Below are 17,614 nucleotides of genomic sequence, written 5' to 3'. Positions count from 1 at the left end.
TTCTCCCTGAAGGCCCCTTGCGCTGCCAACCCCGTAACAACGGCTGGGACTGTGATGCGCTAGCGCCTCCTGAGCCCATGTTACCCGACCCACCAACAACTTGCTCAGACCCAGGCTCGCGTTAACGGAAATGGGTTTACAGTTTTCTTCTCAAGAGGGTTGCAGAGGGGACTATGAACGAAACACGCTGTACTGGGTGCCAAACTTCGTTGGCATTTTGCCTGTGATTTGCAAAATGGCCGCAGTCGTCCTCTGCTAGCTGTGTGGCGGCGCTTTGACACCGCCCACACACACTCCGCCATATTGCAGCACCCACCTCCACCGCTATGGTAGGCACCGTCGGAACCGGTAAGAACAAGTTCCAAAATGACACGCAAAACACGCACAGCAGGTCGGGGCATCAGATTGCCCCACCCTCAGGCCAACCGCACTGGCTCACCACAAGGCGCTGGGGCTATGCCGCCGACTGCCACGCACCCGGTCACACTCCCACGAATAGGCACAGCTCCACGCAAGGCGCATGCCCGGGCTAACACAAAATGACACCGCTGCGAATCCGAAAATCGCCATTCATGCCGATCCCTGCTCCATGCTTTCCCTCACGCGCAACTCCTCGCTGCTCTCCATTCAGCAGCCCAGAGTTCTCGCACTCAAGTCCGCAGCAGCAGCTTGCGCCGGGCTCCGAGCTCCGAGCGAGGGCGCCTGCAGACGCCCGACGCACCAGGATGCGGCTTTCCGAGCTCTCTTCCTTCCACCCGTTCCTTACGCGAGCCAGGTTGGCCGCTTACACAACGGTGAAGGAGTCGAAGGCGCCCATGGCCTCCTTCTTGGCACCCTTGAACCAGCGCTTGTCGCCAATCTGGATCTTGATGATGTACAGCTTGTTGTCGGAGCCAACGGTGGCGCCGATCAGCTGGTGGCGGCCGCCCTCATCGCCATCGGCTGAGGAGAGGGATGGAGATGGTAGGGAAGGGTTAGAAAGGGAGGACTGTGGGATGAGGGGGAGGTATGAGAGGCGCATGCATGTGTGGCGTGTGCCAGCCGACTCACCCTACCCCACGAAGCCCCGTGCCCCGCAAATGTCAGCTTCAGTCCTTCTGAAAACCAAACTCACCGGAGCGGACCAGCAGCTCGTACTTGTAGTAAGTCTTGCCCTTCTTGTCGGTCGTGGTCGACACGTCCAGCAGGGAGGCAGCCGACACACGGTTGGGGGCGAAGCCACCCTCCGACTGGGTCTCGCCGGAGTAGGCCTGCTTGCCCAGCAGGTAGGAGACGGACTCCAGGAACTTGTCCTGGCTGCCGAAGTCGGCGATCGCCTTCTTGTCGGTGTCCTGGGCAATGACGACCAGGTTGTTCACGGCGTCGAAGTTGTCCTCGTAGCTGTGGGGCGCAGGAGAAACACAGCGCGATCAAACCAGGAAACCAGGTCAGCAAAAAAGGCAGATAACAATTGTCGGCTGAGGCGCGCGAGGAAGAGCGACCAACCCGCAAGCGACAGAGATCGATTGCCGCTGCGCGTGCAAGCTGGCAAGACCAACGACTGCAGGATCGCAAGATCTCTTGCGCTCTCTTTCCTTTGCATCCTATTACATACTCCCAAGCTCCGTCTCGACGGCATGCAAGCAGGAACCTGCTGGGTCCCAAACGCATGTCGACCCCCCAGCGAAGCTCAGCGGTCTTACCGCAGGATCACGCCGGGGAAGTCGTTCTCCTTGCTGGGGTTCCACTTGGCGGGCAGCAGCAGAGCGAAGCCATCGCCGGCGTAGGGCACGAAGCCGGACTTGTTGGTCACCTTGCCGAACACGTTGGCAGAGTCACCGTAGGCAGCGTTGGCGGGGCTCGAGGACACCAGAGCGGCAGCGCCAGCGAAGCCAGCCAGAGCAGCGCGGCGGCTCTGCGGAAGCGATCACAGGCAGGCACTCGATAAGCCACTCTGGCCTTCCCATGCCCCGGTCGAAACGCCAAAATGGTCCTGGCTCCCTGCGCCTGCTGCCGATCCGCTCGCGACTGCGTCCGTCCTTTAATGTAGCTGATCACTATGAATAGCGCTGTGTCCGGGACGCACCACATCCGAGCCCGAGGCGCGGACGACGACAGCCGAGCGGCGCGAAGCCGGGCGAGCCACGGGGGCGGCAGCGAAGGCCTTGTTGCACAGAGCGGTCGCCATTTTTGGTATCTGCCTAACGTGAATAGGTGACAAGCTGGCTCGGTCGCGCAAGGAAGAAATTAAGGGGGCTGGCGATGAACCGTACGGAAGATCTTGCAGCCCATGCAGCATTCTCTCTGGGCGCGCGCCAAAATGGCCAACGATGCAGTGCAGGGCAAAGAATGAACCCAGCGACGCTCGTATCACCTGTTGTCGGGGGCTCGCGAGCTCGTGCGCGCACCGCTTGCCGATAAAAAGAAGGCCCAAACCGCCACGGATGCTGTCGAGTGCTCATAGCTATTTCTTACCTAGCATAAGTAGTCTTTAAAAGGTCAGACATCCCCGACAGCGACAGCGCGACAAAGAGACACCTTCCGAAAGCGACCGAAATGGGGTCGCTTGCCGAGGGACCAAAGCAGTCGCCGCGCGCGCTGGCAGGCAGCTATCTACGAGCTTACAAGTAACTCGTTGCTAATGATTTCGGAGTACCAGGCGAATAGTCGCGCGAGGTGCTCCTTCACGCGCATGGGTGTTGCGCATGGGGGCCGCGAGCGGCACGCGTGCTGACGCTAGAATGCGCTCCACGAGCTATTGCACGTACTTGCATAGAAGCTGCGCATCATAAAGATGCCTTTCCTCAACACCGGACGCCAGGAGCGTCGGGTCAGGCGCGGCTCCGGGGCCTGGCAGACCTGAGTGGGCCAGGCTGTCGTCGTGTGCTGGCACTGGCACATCCACGTACCCGCCTGCCAGCACCTGACACGCTGGCACGGCATTTGGCGACACTTGGGAATTCGGGGACGGAGACGCACCACGTTGTGCGGGCACAGTGAAGTTGCAGCGGCAAGCAACATGGCGCGCTGGGGGGTTGGGGAGTGGGTGGGTGCTGCGGCACGCTGCCACAGTCACCCGGTATCGTGCACGCATGCCTGGGCAACTGACCAACTGTTCTCCAGTGGCAAGGCTGCGGAATGGAGCTGTGAGGTGGTGTGGCGGTGGGGCCGTGGTGGAGCTAACCTTCGCGATACCGACATGCATTCGGGCTGCAGGAATGCAGGGGAGGGCAGGGGAGGGCAAGTGCACTGTCTCGCTACAGTAACTCCGGCATTCTACCAGTCACGCAATCTTGCCTTGGATGTTGGGGTCTGGGAACACGATGCACAACTACGGGACTACGCCAGCCTGCCCCTAGAGCGCTGCAGCCACAGGTCGCAGGTGCCGCCCACCTGGACGACAGGGTGCACACACGGACACACCTGACCTGCCTTGTGGGATTTGCGCGCCGGGATTCTAGCCACCACACTCGGGACTATGCTTCTCACCACCCTCTGCTGTTGCTTGTACTAGGGATTCGACAGACACACAGACACACGCGCGCACACGCCACCATGCCGCCCAGCCCAACACAGCATTCTTGCAACCGGGCCCACGGCCTCCCACGGCCCATGTTGAACGAAGACAACTGCAGCTAACGCTTAAAGTCACACAGCTGTTGGAAACAGCGCGCTGCTGCATTTTGGTATGCTGCTCTCCACACACGCCCAATGTGAAGGCCCCCCCCCCCACACACACACCGGGCGTGGCCATTGGGGCACCCACCCAGTGGCCGAACAACATCCCTGTCCCAACGAATGTTCCCCCCACACACACATACACACTCACTCGTGCGGTACCTCCCAGGTGGTCCTACACAGCCCCGCCCCTCTCGCGCGTCCCTACTGCCACACAGAGAGCTCGGAGCAGACACCGGCACCAACCCCCCCGCGCCCTCCCTCGTGCTTGCGGTCCGCGCGGCCCTCCTCCGCGTTGCCCGCGCCTCCGCGACTCTCCCCATTCTCACAAGTCCCTAATACGCATTAGTTCCGCAACACACGTCAATAATGCTACCTGGTGCGCCAAGTGGGTTCAGAACAACCCAGAACTCAAAAGCCCGAAGCCATCACGCACAAGCACTCGAGAGCGGCGCTGCAGAACAGGTTCAGAACACTGCTGTGGGCCCCGCCAGCGCCAGCAGCACCGGCAGCAGCACCAGCCCGTGCGCCGCGCCCGCCACCACCAGCGCCGCGTACAGCCGGAAGTAGTAGATCTGTGGAGAGGCGCCGTACAGGCAGTACAGGCGGTGTCGTACAGGCAGTACAGGCGGGCAGTGGGCGGGCAGTACAGCAGCACAGCAGCGGACGCAATGGCACGAACACTGACGGTTGGTGGTCGAGCCGTGCTGCGCCGACGGGCGGTGCACCCAGAGAGCACAAGCAGCCCCCGTTCGCTCGCTCGCACCCGCCCAGCCGCCCACCCACCCACCTCGAAGATCTGGGTGCGCGCGAACGCCAGCACCGCCACCCCCACCAGCTTGGTGAGCGTCACACCGCTCAACACCGAGGCCCCGACCGACACCAGCGCCGCACGAGACCGCGCCGCGCGCTGCGGCCCGCCCAGGAAACCCAGCCGCCACACCCCGCCGCCAGCGGCGGCGTCACCGCCGCCGGCTGCGCCGTCGGCTGCCGCCGCCGCCGCCGGCAGCTGCGTATACCCGCCGCGCAGGCGGGCTATGAGGCGGCTCCAGGCGCTGCCGTCCCCGCCGGCTGAGCCCTGCTGCCCCTGCCCCCGCTGCCTCTGCTGCTGTTGTTGCTGTTGCTGCGGCTGCTGCGGCTGCTGCCCCCCCACCGCCGCGGCCAGTGGCACTGCCGCCACCATGTATGCGTGCAGCACGTGCGCACAGAACTCCACCGCTATGCCCAGAGCCATGGCCAGATTGACCAGTGACACCGCGTTCACCTGCGGGCGCCACAACAGTGCCACACACACGCACAGTGTTTCCTTCCAAGACACACACCGTGCCGAACCTCTTCCCGTGTCCTCTAGAGCACCCCGACAGCCCCTCCTATCCGTTGGGCTTGCACATACAACCCCCTCCCCATCACCCACCCCCAAGACTGACCTGCTGCAACGCCCTGTCATCAATCATACATGGAATCCCCCTCCCCCCAAACCCACCCACCTGTATCCCCGCCAGCACCATCGCGCCCGCCAGGTGCAGCAGCAGGCTGGCCAGCACCACCGCCAGCAGCGCCGCCGCCGCCAGGCTGCCGCCCAGGCCCCAGGCCACGCCCACCACCGCCAGCAGCGGCAGCCCCACCATGCGCACGGCGTCGCCCGCCACGCCCAGGTACTGCTCAAAGAAGACGTGGAAGAGGGAGTAGGAGTAGATGCGGAGGCCCAGGTCGCGGGAGGCGGCGGCGGCGAAGGCGCGCGACTGGCGGGTGGTGGTGGTGGTGGTGGGAGGGTAGTGTGGGAGTGGGTTGTGAGTACCAGCCCAAACTTTGAGGGGCAGGGAAGCGCGGACGCACACAGGAGGCAGGCAGGAGACGTGTGTGGTAAAGGTTTACCGAACTTCAACATCGTCAGCGTGTGCGGGTGTTGGCTTGCGAGGCCGCGGCGAAGTTTACGGGGCATCCAGCAGTGGGGAGGGTGTACGGTAGCTGCTGACACGCGCCGTGCAGCCCTGAACCTCACCTTCACACCGCACACGCACGGTGCACGCGTCGGCCCCACCTCACCCACACCTCCTCCCAGCCCGCCCACCTCCTCCCACCCCACCCCACCCCACCCCACCCCACACCCGCACCTGGCGCATGGCCTCGATGAAGTCGGACTGGCGGCTGAGGGGGCGGTAGTAGGTGCGGAAGCTGCTGGCAGCCACACGACCACCGCCGCCGCCTCCACTCTTGCCGCCGCCGCCGCCGCCGCTCTTGCCGCCGCTCTTGCCGCCGCCATCGGCACTTATGGTGGTGGTGGCGGCGCCGCCGCCGCGCCGCTGCTTCAGCAGCTGCCGCCGCCGCCGAAGCCGCGCCGCCAGGTCAGCTGCAGTCGCCCCTGCCTCCTCCTCCTGCCCCTCCTCCTGCCCCTCCTCCTGCTCGTCCTGCTCCTCCTCCTCCTCCCCCCAGCCCGCCTTCTCCCCCCAGCCCCCCTCCCGCCAGCCCGCCTCCGGCAGTAGCCCCGCCACGCTGGTGGGGTCGTCGGGGTCTGCCCGCTGCAGTGCGGAGCTGTAGGCGCCCACACCGCCCTTGGCGCAGCCCTCACTGGGGCGGGCGCCCAGGAACCAGGGCAGGTAGGACTGGAACTGGGACACGCTGGGGCGGCCGCCTGGGGGGGAGAAGGGGCTTGTGTTCATGTGTGTGTGTGTGTGTGTGTGTGTGTGTGTGTGTGTGTGTGTGTTTTGGGGGAGGGGGAGCATTGCCAAGACTGTTGGACAAGCGGTCCGGGGGGCTACATTCATGATTAGTTAAGCAAGTGGTAGACGGTAGACGGGGAGGGAGTTTGGGAGAGGGATCCCAGGCGTGACAACGTTACGAAGACCGCGGTGTGGGATGCGGTGCCCCAGATTAGGTGTGAGATTAACGATAAACGATAGACGATTGCGGTGATGAAACGGGGTGCTGGGTCGTGGTATACCGTGCAGGGGACGGCGGGCGGGCAATCTGCATTCCTCAACTAACGACACACAACCCCAAACACATCCACACCCCAGCACGCACACATGCGCACACGCACGCACGCGCGCCCGCACCTTCGAACGCCGTCTGCACGCACGTGCGACAGCCGGCGCAGGTGGAGGCGTTGGTGCTGCAGGGCGGCTGGTCGGGCGGCGGGCAGTAGGAGCCGGCGGCGGCGCCAGTGATGGAGGGGGAGGCGGCGGGGCCGAAGGCAGGCGCCGCAGTAGTGGCAAGACTCTGGAAGGAGGATGTAGGAGCGTACGGGTCGCCGACTAGCAGGGCGTTGGCGCCGGTAGCAGCGTTTCGTGCCCTGTTGGTGGGAGGTGTGTGGCGGTTGCGGCAGTTGAGGGTGGGGAGTTTGAGCGTCCTGTCTCGTCATTGCTATCACACGCTGCGAGGGATGGCCCATTCGGCCACCACCACTGGCGGTCAACGCCGCGACTATTCGGTGCCGTTCTGCCGTGTCAGTGCACGCCCACAAACACACACGCAGCCGCCCGCAGACCCAAGCAGCCCGTGCAGCCACCCTACCGTCCCCATGACCATCTCCAGTCCCAACCCCCTCCGCGCTTTGTGGGCTGGATCTGGCTCTTTACCCCACAAGCCTCCTCTTCGCTCTTTTTTTGCAATGGGTTTCGTTTGGGCTGGTATCTACAACCCCACACCACCCCACACACCAACCCCAACCCCACCCCCACCCCCACCGCCCCCACCTGCAGCAGGCAGGCAGGTCGGGCGACAGCCATGACATGAAGTCGTCCAGCCAGGAGGCGGCGGCGGCGGCCAGGTAGGTGCGGCCCGGGTCGCGAGCGGCGGCGGACACCTGGGGGGGGAGTGCGGGGGAGGTTACATGCATGAGCAGTTGAGGAAGGTAGGGGGGGGAGGAGTGCGGGGGAAGGGGGCAAGGGGTCGACATGTGGGCATGCGATGAAAACCGGACCCGGCCCGCCCCCACAGCCGGAGCTACTTGACAGCGTTTGTGTGCGTGCACATGCGTTTACGGGTGACTGCGCAGGGGCAGGGCGTATCCTTAGCACAAACCAACTACGCCATCTCCAAACCCCCTCCTCCCTCCCCCCTGCTGAGCGATTAGGTGAGTTCGCGGGGTCCCGGTTTCGCGCCGCAGCAGCTAAGCTAGCCACCTCGACGCATGCACTCAGCTTCTTTACCAACGAGCCTTACTTATCACCACTACTACTCCAGACTACTTGCTTTCAATAGGAACTTCGTATTTTAGCGTTAGCCGCCACGGAAACACGGGGGAGCCAGCAGCCTGCCGCTGGCGAAACAACGGTATGGAATGCGTCGCGTGTGCCCGCTGTACCTCTGGACGTCGGCACTTCACTTCATATTTGATACACACCATCCCATGGATGGCTACCCCCCTCCGCCCTCTCCCTCCCCCATCCTCTCACCCCTCCCCCTCCCCGCCTCCTCACCCGGTTGACCAGTGAGTCCGGGTCGCAGCCCGCCACGCCGCACAGCGCCTCCACCTGCCTCGCCGCCGGATCCAGATCCAGATCCTCCACCACCAGCAGCAGCGGCGGACCCACACGCAGCTGGGCCAACACGTCACTGCGTGGGGCGTGTGCGTGTGTTTTTGGCGTGCGTGTGCGTGTGTGTGTGCGCGGGTTTATGGGTCCCCCTGCCTCAATCCGGAGGGCCCCCCGCATCCTCCGTCCCTAGCTCAGTGTCTGGCCATTCGCCTTCGCGTCGCTCAGGAGTGGTGAAAAGGCCCCCTCCCCTTCCACGGCCGCTCACCGGTAGTAGGGCTGCAGGTAGGAGTCTCGCGGCAAAGCCACCGCCTGATCCAGCCCCACCTGCAAGGGGGAGGGAGAGGAGAGGGGGCAGCAGGGGGGTGAAGGGGGCATCAGGGATCTTAGGAGCATGGAGACCGTAGGTGGGCATGCCTTGCATGGCCATTGCCCAGCTTCCCAGCTCAGTACATGCGCGCCGTGGCAAGTCAATCCTCCCCCCCCACACACACAAGTCGGCACTTCTTACTTGTGATTTGAGCCACTCCGTTCTACACATGATCGGCTAACCCCCCTCGCTTCTGTAGAATAGAGCCCCGCATACACACACACATACACACACGCACGCACACACACACACACACACACACACACACACACACACACACACACACAGTCCCTCGCCCCCGCCCACCTGCAGCTGCGGCAACAGCGCCAGGCACACGCAGGCGGAGGCGGCGAAGGCCAGCAGCACCGCGACCTGGGCGGCGGGGCGGGACAGCAGCGGCGCGTGCAGCCACTCAAAGTAGGCCTGGGGGAGGAGGGGTGAGGGGTGAGGGGTGGGGTGTGGTGAGGGGTGGGGTGGGGTGCGGGGTCGGGTTTGAGGTGCACTGGTTGAGGGTGTAGTTCAGGCATGGTGGTTGGTAGGAAGGCATACCTGGGGCAGCCCAGCCCAAGCCGGGGTGACGGAGGGGCGAAACGTGCAGCAGCAAGCACTCGCACACACGCACAAGCACTCGCGCACTCGCACACACGCACACACGCACACACGCACCTGCAGCACGCGCTGCAGGGACCAGTACGAGTGCTCGTCCACCTCGCCGTCGCTGCTGGGGCCAATGTACGGCGGCCGGTCGTCCTCCCGTGTCACACTGCCGTACTCCTGCTGTTGCCGCTGCTCGTACGACAGCTCGTCCTCATCCAGTACGTCCTTCGTACCGCCGTAGTGCCGCTCCATCATCATTGCCGTACTAGGCCGGTACGGCGAGCCGCCGCCGCGCCGCCGCCGGCGGCTGGCGCTGCTGCTGGCGCTACTGCCGCCGGGCTGTAGCTGCTCCGGCTGTAGCTGAATGCAGGGGAGGCAGTCCAGCCGGCGGCTCTGAAGGCGGCGCACGTCCAGAACCAGCAGGGCCGCGAACACGGTGACCTGCGGAGCAGGAGGGGGTGAGAGACGGAGGAGGGGGACGGGTAGGAGCTCAGGAGCAGGTGTATGGCAGCGGCAACAGAAGTGCGCGTGCTGGCCTGTCGCGTCCGATCCCAACGAAGGAGGGAAGGGTAGGATGGGACGTCGTGCACAGTTGCTAGAAGCACTCAACCGGGCAACATAGTTGCATGCACACAACATTAAGAATAGCTCCCCACTCCGAGTGTCTGCTTCCCTCCCCATCGACCTACCCATACACCCCGACCCCCACCGCCTCCCTCCTCGCACACCTCCCTGCCCACCGCCCTCCCCTCCCTCTCCCACCCCCAGCACCTCCCCCGCACGCACCTGCAGCCCAAAGTCCAGCGCCACAGCCGCCGCCGCCGCCAGTGAGAAGTTCCGTACGGCCGGCATTGACGTCAGCAGGCCGCCCAGAGCGAAGGCGGCCGTCTCACAGGCGGCGGCGAGGGTGATGGAGGGGCCGGCGGCGGCGAGGGACAGGGCCAGGCGCTCGGCGGGCGGCAGCGCGTGGTCCTGCGGGGCGTGTGTTAAAGAGCACAAGGAAAACATTACGCGTAGGCGTGTGTGTGTTTGGTGTTTGGTGTGTGTGTGTGTGTGTGTGTGTGTTACAGAGCATAAGGAAAACATTGCGCAAAGACAGTGTATGCGATGCGCAATGTGTGTGTGTGTGTGTGTGTGTGTGTTTGGTGCGAGGCCTGGGTGAGAGCTTAGCGTTTTACGTGAAGTGAAGATCGTCTAACGAGTCATGCGCAGAAACCCTTGACTCCTCATGGCCCCTAAAAGCATACCATAAGTATCACTTCTGCTCCTTGAAATACACGCACACACGCACCCTCCGACCCGACCTTTCCCTCCGATTCCTTGTTTATTGGGACGTATTCCGTTGGGCTTGGGCACACAACCCCTCCCTTCCTGCCCCCCCTACCCGCCCCCACCTGCTTGCCCATGGCGTGTGCCAGCACGAACATGTTGTCCACGCCCACCGCCAGCACCAGGAAGGGAATGACCTCCATGATGATGAGCGTGCACCACAGCCCCGCAGCAGACACCAGGCCCAGGGCGCCTGCGGGCGAGTGTGCGTGTGCGTGTGTGTGTGTGTGTAGGGTGGGGTGGGGTGGGTGGGGCGGGGTGGGTGGGTGTGGGTGTGGGCGCGCGTGTGTCGTTCATGTTTGTGGGCAGTGGGTGGGTGGGTGTGGGTCAGTATGTGCGTGTGGGGGTGAAGGACTGGGAGGGGTTCCGGGCATGGAGGCCGGAAGGCCAGGCAACGACCACTCCCTCCCCCAAATTGCGAGTTAATCACTCCGTTCCCCATGAACGACCCCTCCCTCCCTCCCTACCCCTCCACCTACCCGCAACGCTGAGTGCCACGATGGCCACCCCCGCCAGACCCAGACCGCCGCGGCTGGTGAGCGCGCCGCGCCGCAGCCAGGCCGCCGCCGCGCGCAGGCCCCGGCCCCGAGCCGCCCACCACACCGGCCACAGCGGCGGGAGGGAGCCCAGGGCTGCGGGGCGGGTGGGGTGGGGCGGCGTGGGGGGGATGAGGTGAGGTGTGTGGGCGCGCAAGGTACGTAGACACGGTGCCAGGGGGTTACATTCATGTTTAGCAACCCGGAGGTGGCAGCACGCGGGTCGCTCGGCCAAACTCAGCTGCCGGCGTGCTTGTGTGTCACGAGGCCCTGGCACCTCCATAGAGGCTAGAGGGGCCGCCCCCGCCCCCGACCCCCCCCCAAACCCCCCCAAACCCCGGGCTCCCCGCCTCACCCGCTGCGATGTAGAGCAGCATGAAGCCGTACGACGCCGCCACCGTCACCGCGTCCGCCCGGCTCTCACGGGTCAGCTCGTCCTGGACAGACCTGTGTGTATGCATGTGGGCGTGTGTGCGCGTGTGGTTGGAAATAGCGAGGAAAGAGAAATAGCGTGCGGATGTGTGTGTGACTGTTTGTTTGACACGGATGTCTGTGGGCGTGTGCGGCTATCCAAAAGATGAGGGGGAGTATGTGACACCAGTTCCCTCGGCCTACCTCAGCCGCTAGCGCTGATGCCAATCACCCAATCCGCACACCCCAACGCCAACCCCTACGCCAAGGCCAGCCCCAACTCCATTTACCCCGCACCTTTTCACATTCACACACACGCACACGTTTCTTGTGTTTTATAACACACACACACACACACACACATACACACCTCTCGGTGGAGAAGGACAGGCTGAGTCCGGCCGCCGCCGCCATGTCGCCCAGCCGCCCCGCCGCCAGGTCGATGAAGGCCGCCTCCCAGGCCGCCGCCGCCGCCCGCAGCGCCGGCTCCGAGGACACGGGGTAGGTGGTCACGAACGAGGTGGCGCCGGCGGTGTAGGTGCTGGCGTGCGTGTGTGGGCGCGTGTGTGTGGTGGTGGGGTTACATTCATGATTTATTGGGGGGGGGGGGGTACATCATGACTAGTTAAGGAAGTGGTAGACGGTAGGGGTACAATCGTGGGGTACAATGGGGTTGCAACGTTAAACATTGGGAACAGGATACAAGCAGGGGAATCAGGGGACAGCAAGCACGATAACAACATCTGGCGTGCAACGCGATTGGTTGCGTACGGGGCAGAACGGGGTGGGGGATGGGAGGTTAAGGCGCAAGACGGCATGAGGGGGGCTAGACATCGATGCCGTGTTGTGTGCGTGTGTGTATCGGCTCCTCCCATTGTGTATCGGCTCCTCCCATTGCCCGAAATGCACGCGCATGCGGAGCCCTGGAAGCGGCCGGACGCGTCTCTCCACATGCACGCACACACACGCACTCACGTGAACTGGTCTCCCACCGGGAAGCCGCCCAACACCACGTGGGGGTCTATGGGCGCCTGGAAGGCACTGCGGCACTCGGTGTACCTGCGGGGGAGAGCGTGTGTATGTATATGTGTGTGCAGGGGGGAGATAATTTTATTCCAATCCCGAAGAAACCCAGAACCAGCCCACAGAGACCGGAGCGCGGAGAGGAGTGGGGCTGCACAGGGTGGGGCTCCACGCATGATGGCGGTGCCCTGCCCGTCATGCGCGCCACCGCAGCACCAGCAGCCGCAGCCGCCGCCGCACGCACCAGTGTGTGAAGCAGTACTCGGGCGTCATGCGGCCGGGCGAGCCGGCGGGCCGGGCCTGGGGGCGGCATGGGTGGGCGCGGGGGTTTATTTCATGGGAGGGCATGGGGTTTGTGCATACGTTCACACAGTGGATTGTATGCCCACGCCACATACACACACGCACACATGCACAAACACGCGGGGCTGCCCGAACACACGACCCCCCTTTTGACCTTGACTTCCGGTATAGCCCGAGGAAGCCACCACGGCCCCCCTAATGTCCCCCTGGGTCTGGGTTCCTTTGGGATTGGAGTAATTCCCCCAACCTCCAACCCCAACCCCAACCCCCCAAACTTCACGCACACCCCCCGAGCACCTGCTCCGTCTCGTACAGGGTGCGGTTCAGCCGCCAGTACTGCAGTACGGACTGAGTGGCGCACTCGTCGCCGAATGGCTTGAAGCACACGTCACGCAGCCGCACCACACCCTCGGAGCCGTCCGGGCGGCGGATGGGGGCTGCAGGGGGAAGGCGGGAGGGGGGTGGCGGCCGAGTCTGTTTCATGCGTGCTTGAAGGTCGTAATGCTTGGGTTTGGACGACCCCGCCGTCCAGCCCACACCCACCACCCACCCTCCAGCTCGTCCACAAGCTGCTGCATGTCGAACAGCAGCTGCAAGTGCGGGCCGCTCAGGATGGCGGCGGCGGCGGCGGCGGCGGAGGAGGAGGAGGCGGGAGGAGGCGGGGCCCCTGAGGCTGCCGGCGGCGGCTGCCGCGACGGCGGCGGCGGCGGCTGTGTGGCCAGGATCATTTGTTCCACTCGGTAGAAGGGGCCGAAGGAGGCTTCGTAGGCGGCCTGAGGGTTAGGTTGGAGGGTTGCGGCGAGGGAGGAGGGATTGGGGAGAGGGTGGCGGAGTGGGTGGGCAACACACACATGAACGCTAGCCAAGTCGGGCACACACCGTGGGCACACACCTTGCACATGCACACACGACACGACTCGAATAAAAGGGGGTTCATGCGCGCGCCCTTACAGCGTACCTAGCTTACACTCGTCTAGCCGCCCTCCACCCCATCCCCAGGCCCCAACCGCCCGCCACCGGCTCCATCCCCAACACACACATCCCACACACCACCTGCCCTCGCACCTTCTCCCTCGCCGCCTGGCTCTCCGGCCCCACCCACAGCCTCTGCGGGTCCGTCTCCACCCGGAACCGCATCAGGCCTAGGCAGCACAGCCCCGCCAGCGCCACACCCACAGCCGCCACAGCCACTGGGTGGTAGCCCACAAACAGACCCTGCACCGGGGGGAAGGGGGGAGGCGGGCGGGCGGGTGGGTGGCAGCGTGTGGGCGAGCGGGGGGTGGGAGGGAGCGTGTGGGAGTGTGTGCCGTGTGCGTGTGTCGGGATGCAGGTTGGCTGGGTAGGTGACTGCGCCCAGCCCCTGCCATCACGTCGTCACGCAGGGCCGTCACGCAGCAACCCCCACCCCCCCAAACACACATACACACACACACACACACACTCTTCCCCCAGACACGCACCAGGCGGTAGTAGCCCCGCTGCAGCAGCCGCTCCACCCGCGGCGGCCGGTGACCGCCGCCGCCGCCGCCACCACCTGCCCCTCCGCCGGACCCAGTGCCGCCGCCGCCGCTGGCGCCCGCGCCGCCGTGCAGCAGCGGCTGACGGAGCCCGCTGGCCCCCGCCTCGCCGCCACCTCCTCCCGCAAGCCCGTCCTGCTCCCAGCCCGCCGCCACGCCCCAGGCCGCCCTTTCCTTGCCGCCCCCTGCCCCCGCCTCCGCCCCTGTGCTCGCCTCCGCCTCCGCTGCAGCTGCCGCGGCCGCGGCCGCCGCGCCGCTGCCGGCCCCCAGTCCCAGCACGTAGCCGGCCAGCACGCAGGCGGCCACGGCGGCATACACCCAGATGAGTGCGAAGGTGAGGCAGCGCAGGGAGCCCACGTGGCAGGCGGGCGGCGGCGCGGGCGGCTCCGGCGCCGGCTGCAGCGGGAGCGAGCGAGCATGGAAGTACCAAAACGTTATTCGAGCCGCGAAACAAGTGCTATCGGTCACGGTGTTGCTGCAAGGGTGAGGTGAAGATTTTAGGGGCTTTGGCGATGACGCAAAATGTGTGTGTAGTAGAGGCTTGTGTTCTGGAACGGGCACAGCGTAGCCGCCCGCACGAGCCGCACGAGCCGCACACACACGCACGCGGGACGCGCCCGCACCTACCTGTGCGCAGCCCTGCGCCGCGGGGCAGTCGGAGCAGGAGCAGCGGAAGGCGTTGTCGCCGCACGCCACCACGCGGTCAGCCAGCGGGGACAGCCCGGGTGGCGTCGCGTTCTCAGGCCTGCAGCGGTTCCGTGCAGCGGTTTCATGCAGAGGTTTCATGAAGCACACATGGACAAGAAAACCAGAACAAATAAATTGCGAAGATGTGCACCGCGCTTCAACGCAACGCTTTACCGCAGCAACACGCAGGGTCCCACTCCCATCCCCGCCCCGCCCCGCTAACTGGGTGGACGGAAAACTCAGAACCGCCACTCCCCCCCACCTGAAGTTGATCTGGATTGGGGAGCCAATGGGCGGGAAGCGCTTGTCCTTCAGAGTGCCCAGGAAGTCCAGCCATGCCTGGCCGTTGGTGGCGCCGCCGCCGATGAAGGACATGGCCGGCACATTGGCGGCGCCGAACTTGACGTCCTGCAGGTTGAAGGGGTCAGGGAGCCGAGGTGGACGTCGCTTGGCTGGTGGCGGTTGCGTGGTTGCGCGGATATGGGTGTGTGTGTGTGTGGACATGTGGGCATTCGTGTGCGGGCGCGGGTGCGTGAGTGTGTGCGGCTTGCTTCCCCGAGTGGCGCCCTCCTCCGCTGACACGTGGCCCTTTGGGCCAGAACGGCCGGTACCGTACTTTGGCGCAGTACTGAGCAAGAACAGGTAAAAGTAACAAGAACAGCAGCAGTACCATGCCGTACCTTGCATGAGTCGTACAGCTGGCTGCTGTACTGCTCCGACACCCAGTACTCGAGCTCCGACACCGCCGTGGAGGAGTTGGTGTCGGCCGCGGTCTGTCAGAGTATCCGAGGGCAGGTTGTAATACCATGAAGCAGACCAAGCCAAACGAGCGGAGAACATGCGCAGGCGACATTTGCAAGCGATAATACTGATGACCTCGCACAAGGGGGCCGCAGGGCATGCAATGGACACGTGCTTGCGGCCGTAGATTCCTACAAATAGAGCCAGGTCTCCTCGGGCCGCATTTCCCGCTACGGCCGTTCATGTCCCTGCAGTCCCAAACTTCCTGCAGTGCCGCAGCGCGACAGCTGGCCGCGCACCTGCACCGCCGTCACGTTTGCGAATGACGCCTGGTCGGGGGAGCAGGTGGTGACGCACCACAGCTGCAGGAAGTTGCGGCGGCAGGCGGGGCAGCCCACGATGAAGGGCATGGCCTTGGCGGTCTGCGGACACACGTGCGGGCAGGCCGCGGGGGGTTGGGGTTAGTTTGTTAACCAATCTCCAGGAAGAAGCCGGGTGTGTGTGTGTGTGTGTGTGTGTGTAGATACTAGCCCAACCTAACCCGGGGGAGGGTAGCCGTTCATGTGGAGCACGGAGTGATCAGAAGGGGGGCAAGGGTAACGTTGGCCTGCACCATTGCACGGCGCAGCACGGAGGGGCGGCGGCTGACATGGACTTCCGAGCATGCGGCAGCCCTGGTTGCCCGGAGCCCTGCAGCCTGTCACCGCCCCTCCCCCCGGCCCCCGGCCCCCGGCCCCCGGCCCCCGGCCCCTGGCCCCCGGCCCCCGGCCCCCGGCCCTACCGCAACCCAACCCAAGCCCCGACCCACATCGGAGCTGATGCGCTGGACCTGATCCGCGGTGCAGCAGTAGCGCCCCGCGGGACCGCCCGCAGCCGCCCACAGGCTGGGGCACACGGCCTGGGGGGGGGGAGGGGGACGGCGGGAGACAGGGGGGGGAAGCCGACGGTGAGGCAAGGCGGGGGCCAGGGGCAGCGCACGTCCGCCGCAGCACAAGAAGATGAACCAGCCACAGCCGCAACAGCTGCCGTAGCAATGCCTAAGAAGCGCCATGCACCAGTGGCGAGTGCAGCTCTTAAGGGCGGCAGGCGACGCCAACCTAGGTTGCGGTGGTTTGGCGTTGGTGCAAAGCACGCGGCGCAGAGCACATGACGACACACATATGCCCCATGTGCACAGGCCCACACACGTACAGCCACACACGTCGGCCGGGTACCTGCAGTGCGGTGGCCAGCGCTTCCTCCGGCGGCGCCGCCGGCACATTGGCGGCGCACGGCAGCGGGTCGCCGTCGCGGCGGTGGCCACAGGTGCCGTACGTGGCGCACATGCCGGGCGAGTGGTCGCGTGTCAGCCAGGAGGGGGTGGGGGAAGGCGAGGGGGAGGGGGAGGGGGAGGGGGAAGGAGAGGGGCTGGGGCTGGGGCCTGGGTACACAGGCGCCGGCGCCGGTTCAGGCTGGGAGCTGTGAGGAGTTGGGGCAGGATTAGGGAGTAAGGATTGAGGGTGGGGGTGGAAGGCGCAGCAAGGCGCAGGCGCGCGTGTGTTTCGCGTGCGGGCTGGCCCAGTGGTCGGTCTCGGAGAAGCTGGGACTTCCCCGGAGCCGAGCTCGCTTATTGTAATGGTCATTGTCGCATGACCCGTGAAGGGGGGACTCATTCGGCTCGCGTGCAAGCAGGTTCCTGGCCCGTTGGCCCTGCATCCTTTCACGCGACTCACCGGACGCTGGCTCCCACCACCGCCACCAGCACTAGGACATCCCAAAAACTCCTCATGCTCATTTTTGTGTCTTAGCTACTCGCACAAAGTGCAGCATGCAACGCTCCAATTCATGATTCAGCAATCAAGCATTCTTCCAAGCTTTGTTAAATGTTTAGCACTAAGCGACATCAATAACGTACAAAGCACATGAGAATCGTGTTGACATCGTGCCGACGCGTATGCCATCGCGCTGACCGTGTCCGCCTGCTAGTCT

At 64.9% G+C, this 17,614-nt stretch overlaps 2 protein-coding genes across 2 annotated transcripts; both read right to left on the bottom strand.

Annotated features, from left to right (window-relative positions):
- Positions 1 to 124: 124 nt before the first annotated feature.
- On the bottom strand, positions 125 to 2,618 carry CHLRE_12g550850v5 (uncharacterized protein). The gene is made up of 4 exons (XM_001694074.2): positions 2,066 to 2,618; positions 1,683 to 1,894; positions 1,115 to 1,380; positions 125 to 942 (listed from the first exon to the last, which is right to left on the bottom strand). Exons 1-4 carry the CDS (start codon positions 2,165 to 2,167, stop codon positions 785 to 787), a joined length of 738 nt encoding a protein of 245 aa, XP_001694126.2. The 5' UTR covers positions 2,168 to 2,618; the 3' UTR covers positions 125 to 784.
- Positions 2,619 to 3,226: 608 nt separating this feature from the next.
- On the bottom strand, positions 3,227 to 17,508 carry CHLRE_12g550900v5 (uncharacterized protein). Its single transcript, XM_043068986.1, has 28 exons — positions 17,359 to 17,508; positions 16,861 to 17,104; positions 16,455 to 16,544; positions 15,946 to 16,068; positions 15,586 to 15,678; positions 15,168 to 15,313; positions 14,846 to 14,963; positions 14,162 to 14,614; positions 13,767 to 13,916; positions 13,252 to 13,474; positions 12,999 to 13,138; positions 12,643 to 12,698; positions 12,351 to 12,434; positions 11,746 to 11,916; positions 11,320 to 11,411; positions 10,908 to 11,060; positions 10,494 to 10,621; positions 9,886 to 10,071; positions 9,169 to 9,540; positions 8,809 to 8,925; positions 8,401 to 8,459; positions 8,079 to 8,214; positions 7,353 to 7,462; positions 6,714 to 6,949; positions 5,772 to 6,289; positions 5,145 to 5,399; positions 4,448 to 4,921; positions 3,227 to 4,232 (listed from the first exon to the last, which is right to left on the bottom strand). Exons 1-28 carry the CDS (start codon positions 17,418 to 17,420, stop codon positions 4,125 to 4,127), a joined length of 5,097 nt encoding a protein of 1,698 aa, XP_042919000.1. The 5' UTR covers positions 17,421 to 17,508; the 3' UTR covers positions 3,227 to 4,124.
- Positions 17,509 to 17,614: the final 106 nt, after the last annotated feature.

Source organism: Chlamydomonas reinhardtii, chromosome 12 (genome assembly GCF_000002595.2).
Source record: "Chlamydomonas reinhardtii strain CC-503 cw92 mt+ chromosome 12, whole genome shotgun sequence".
In the NCBI taxonomy this organism is placed as follows: Eukaryota; Viridiplantae; Chlorophyta; class Chlorophyceae; order Chlamydomonadales; family Chlamydomonadaceae; genus Chlamydomonas; species Chlamydomonas reinhardtii.
This window is presented reverse-complemented; position numbering and strand designations above follow the sequence as displayed.

Coding starts and splice junctions, on each gene's coding strand:
- CHLRE_12g550850v5 (XM_001694074.2), bottom strand. CDS start 2,167: ATGGCGACCGCTCTGTGCAACAAGGCCTTCGCTGCCGCCCCCGTGGCT. Junction 1,895..2,065: donor GCGCCTCGGGCTCGGATGTG/GTGCGTCCCGGA, acceptor TCGCTTCCGCAG/AGCCGCCGCGCTGCTCTGGC. Junction 1,381..1,682: donor TTCCCCGGCGTGATCCTGCG/GTAAGACCGCTG, acceptor TGCGCCCCACAG/CTACGAGGACAACTTCGACG.
- CHLRE_12g550900v5 (XM_043068986.1), bottom strand. CDS start 17,420: ATGAGCATGAGGAGTTTTTGGGATGTCCTAGTGCTGGTGGCGGTGGTG. Junction 14,615..14,845: donor CGGCGCAGGGCTGCGCACAG/GTAGGTGCGGGC, acceptor CTCCCGCTGCAG/CCGGCGCCGGAGCCGCCCGC. Junction 6,290..6,713: donor CGTGCAGACGGCGTTCGAAG/GTGCGGGCGCGC, acceptor TCTCCCCCCCAG/GCGGCCGCCCCAGCGTGTCC.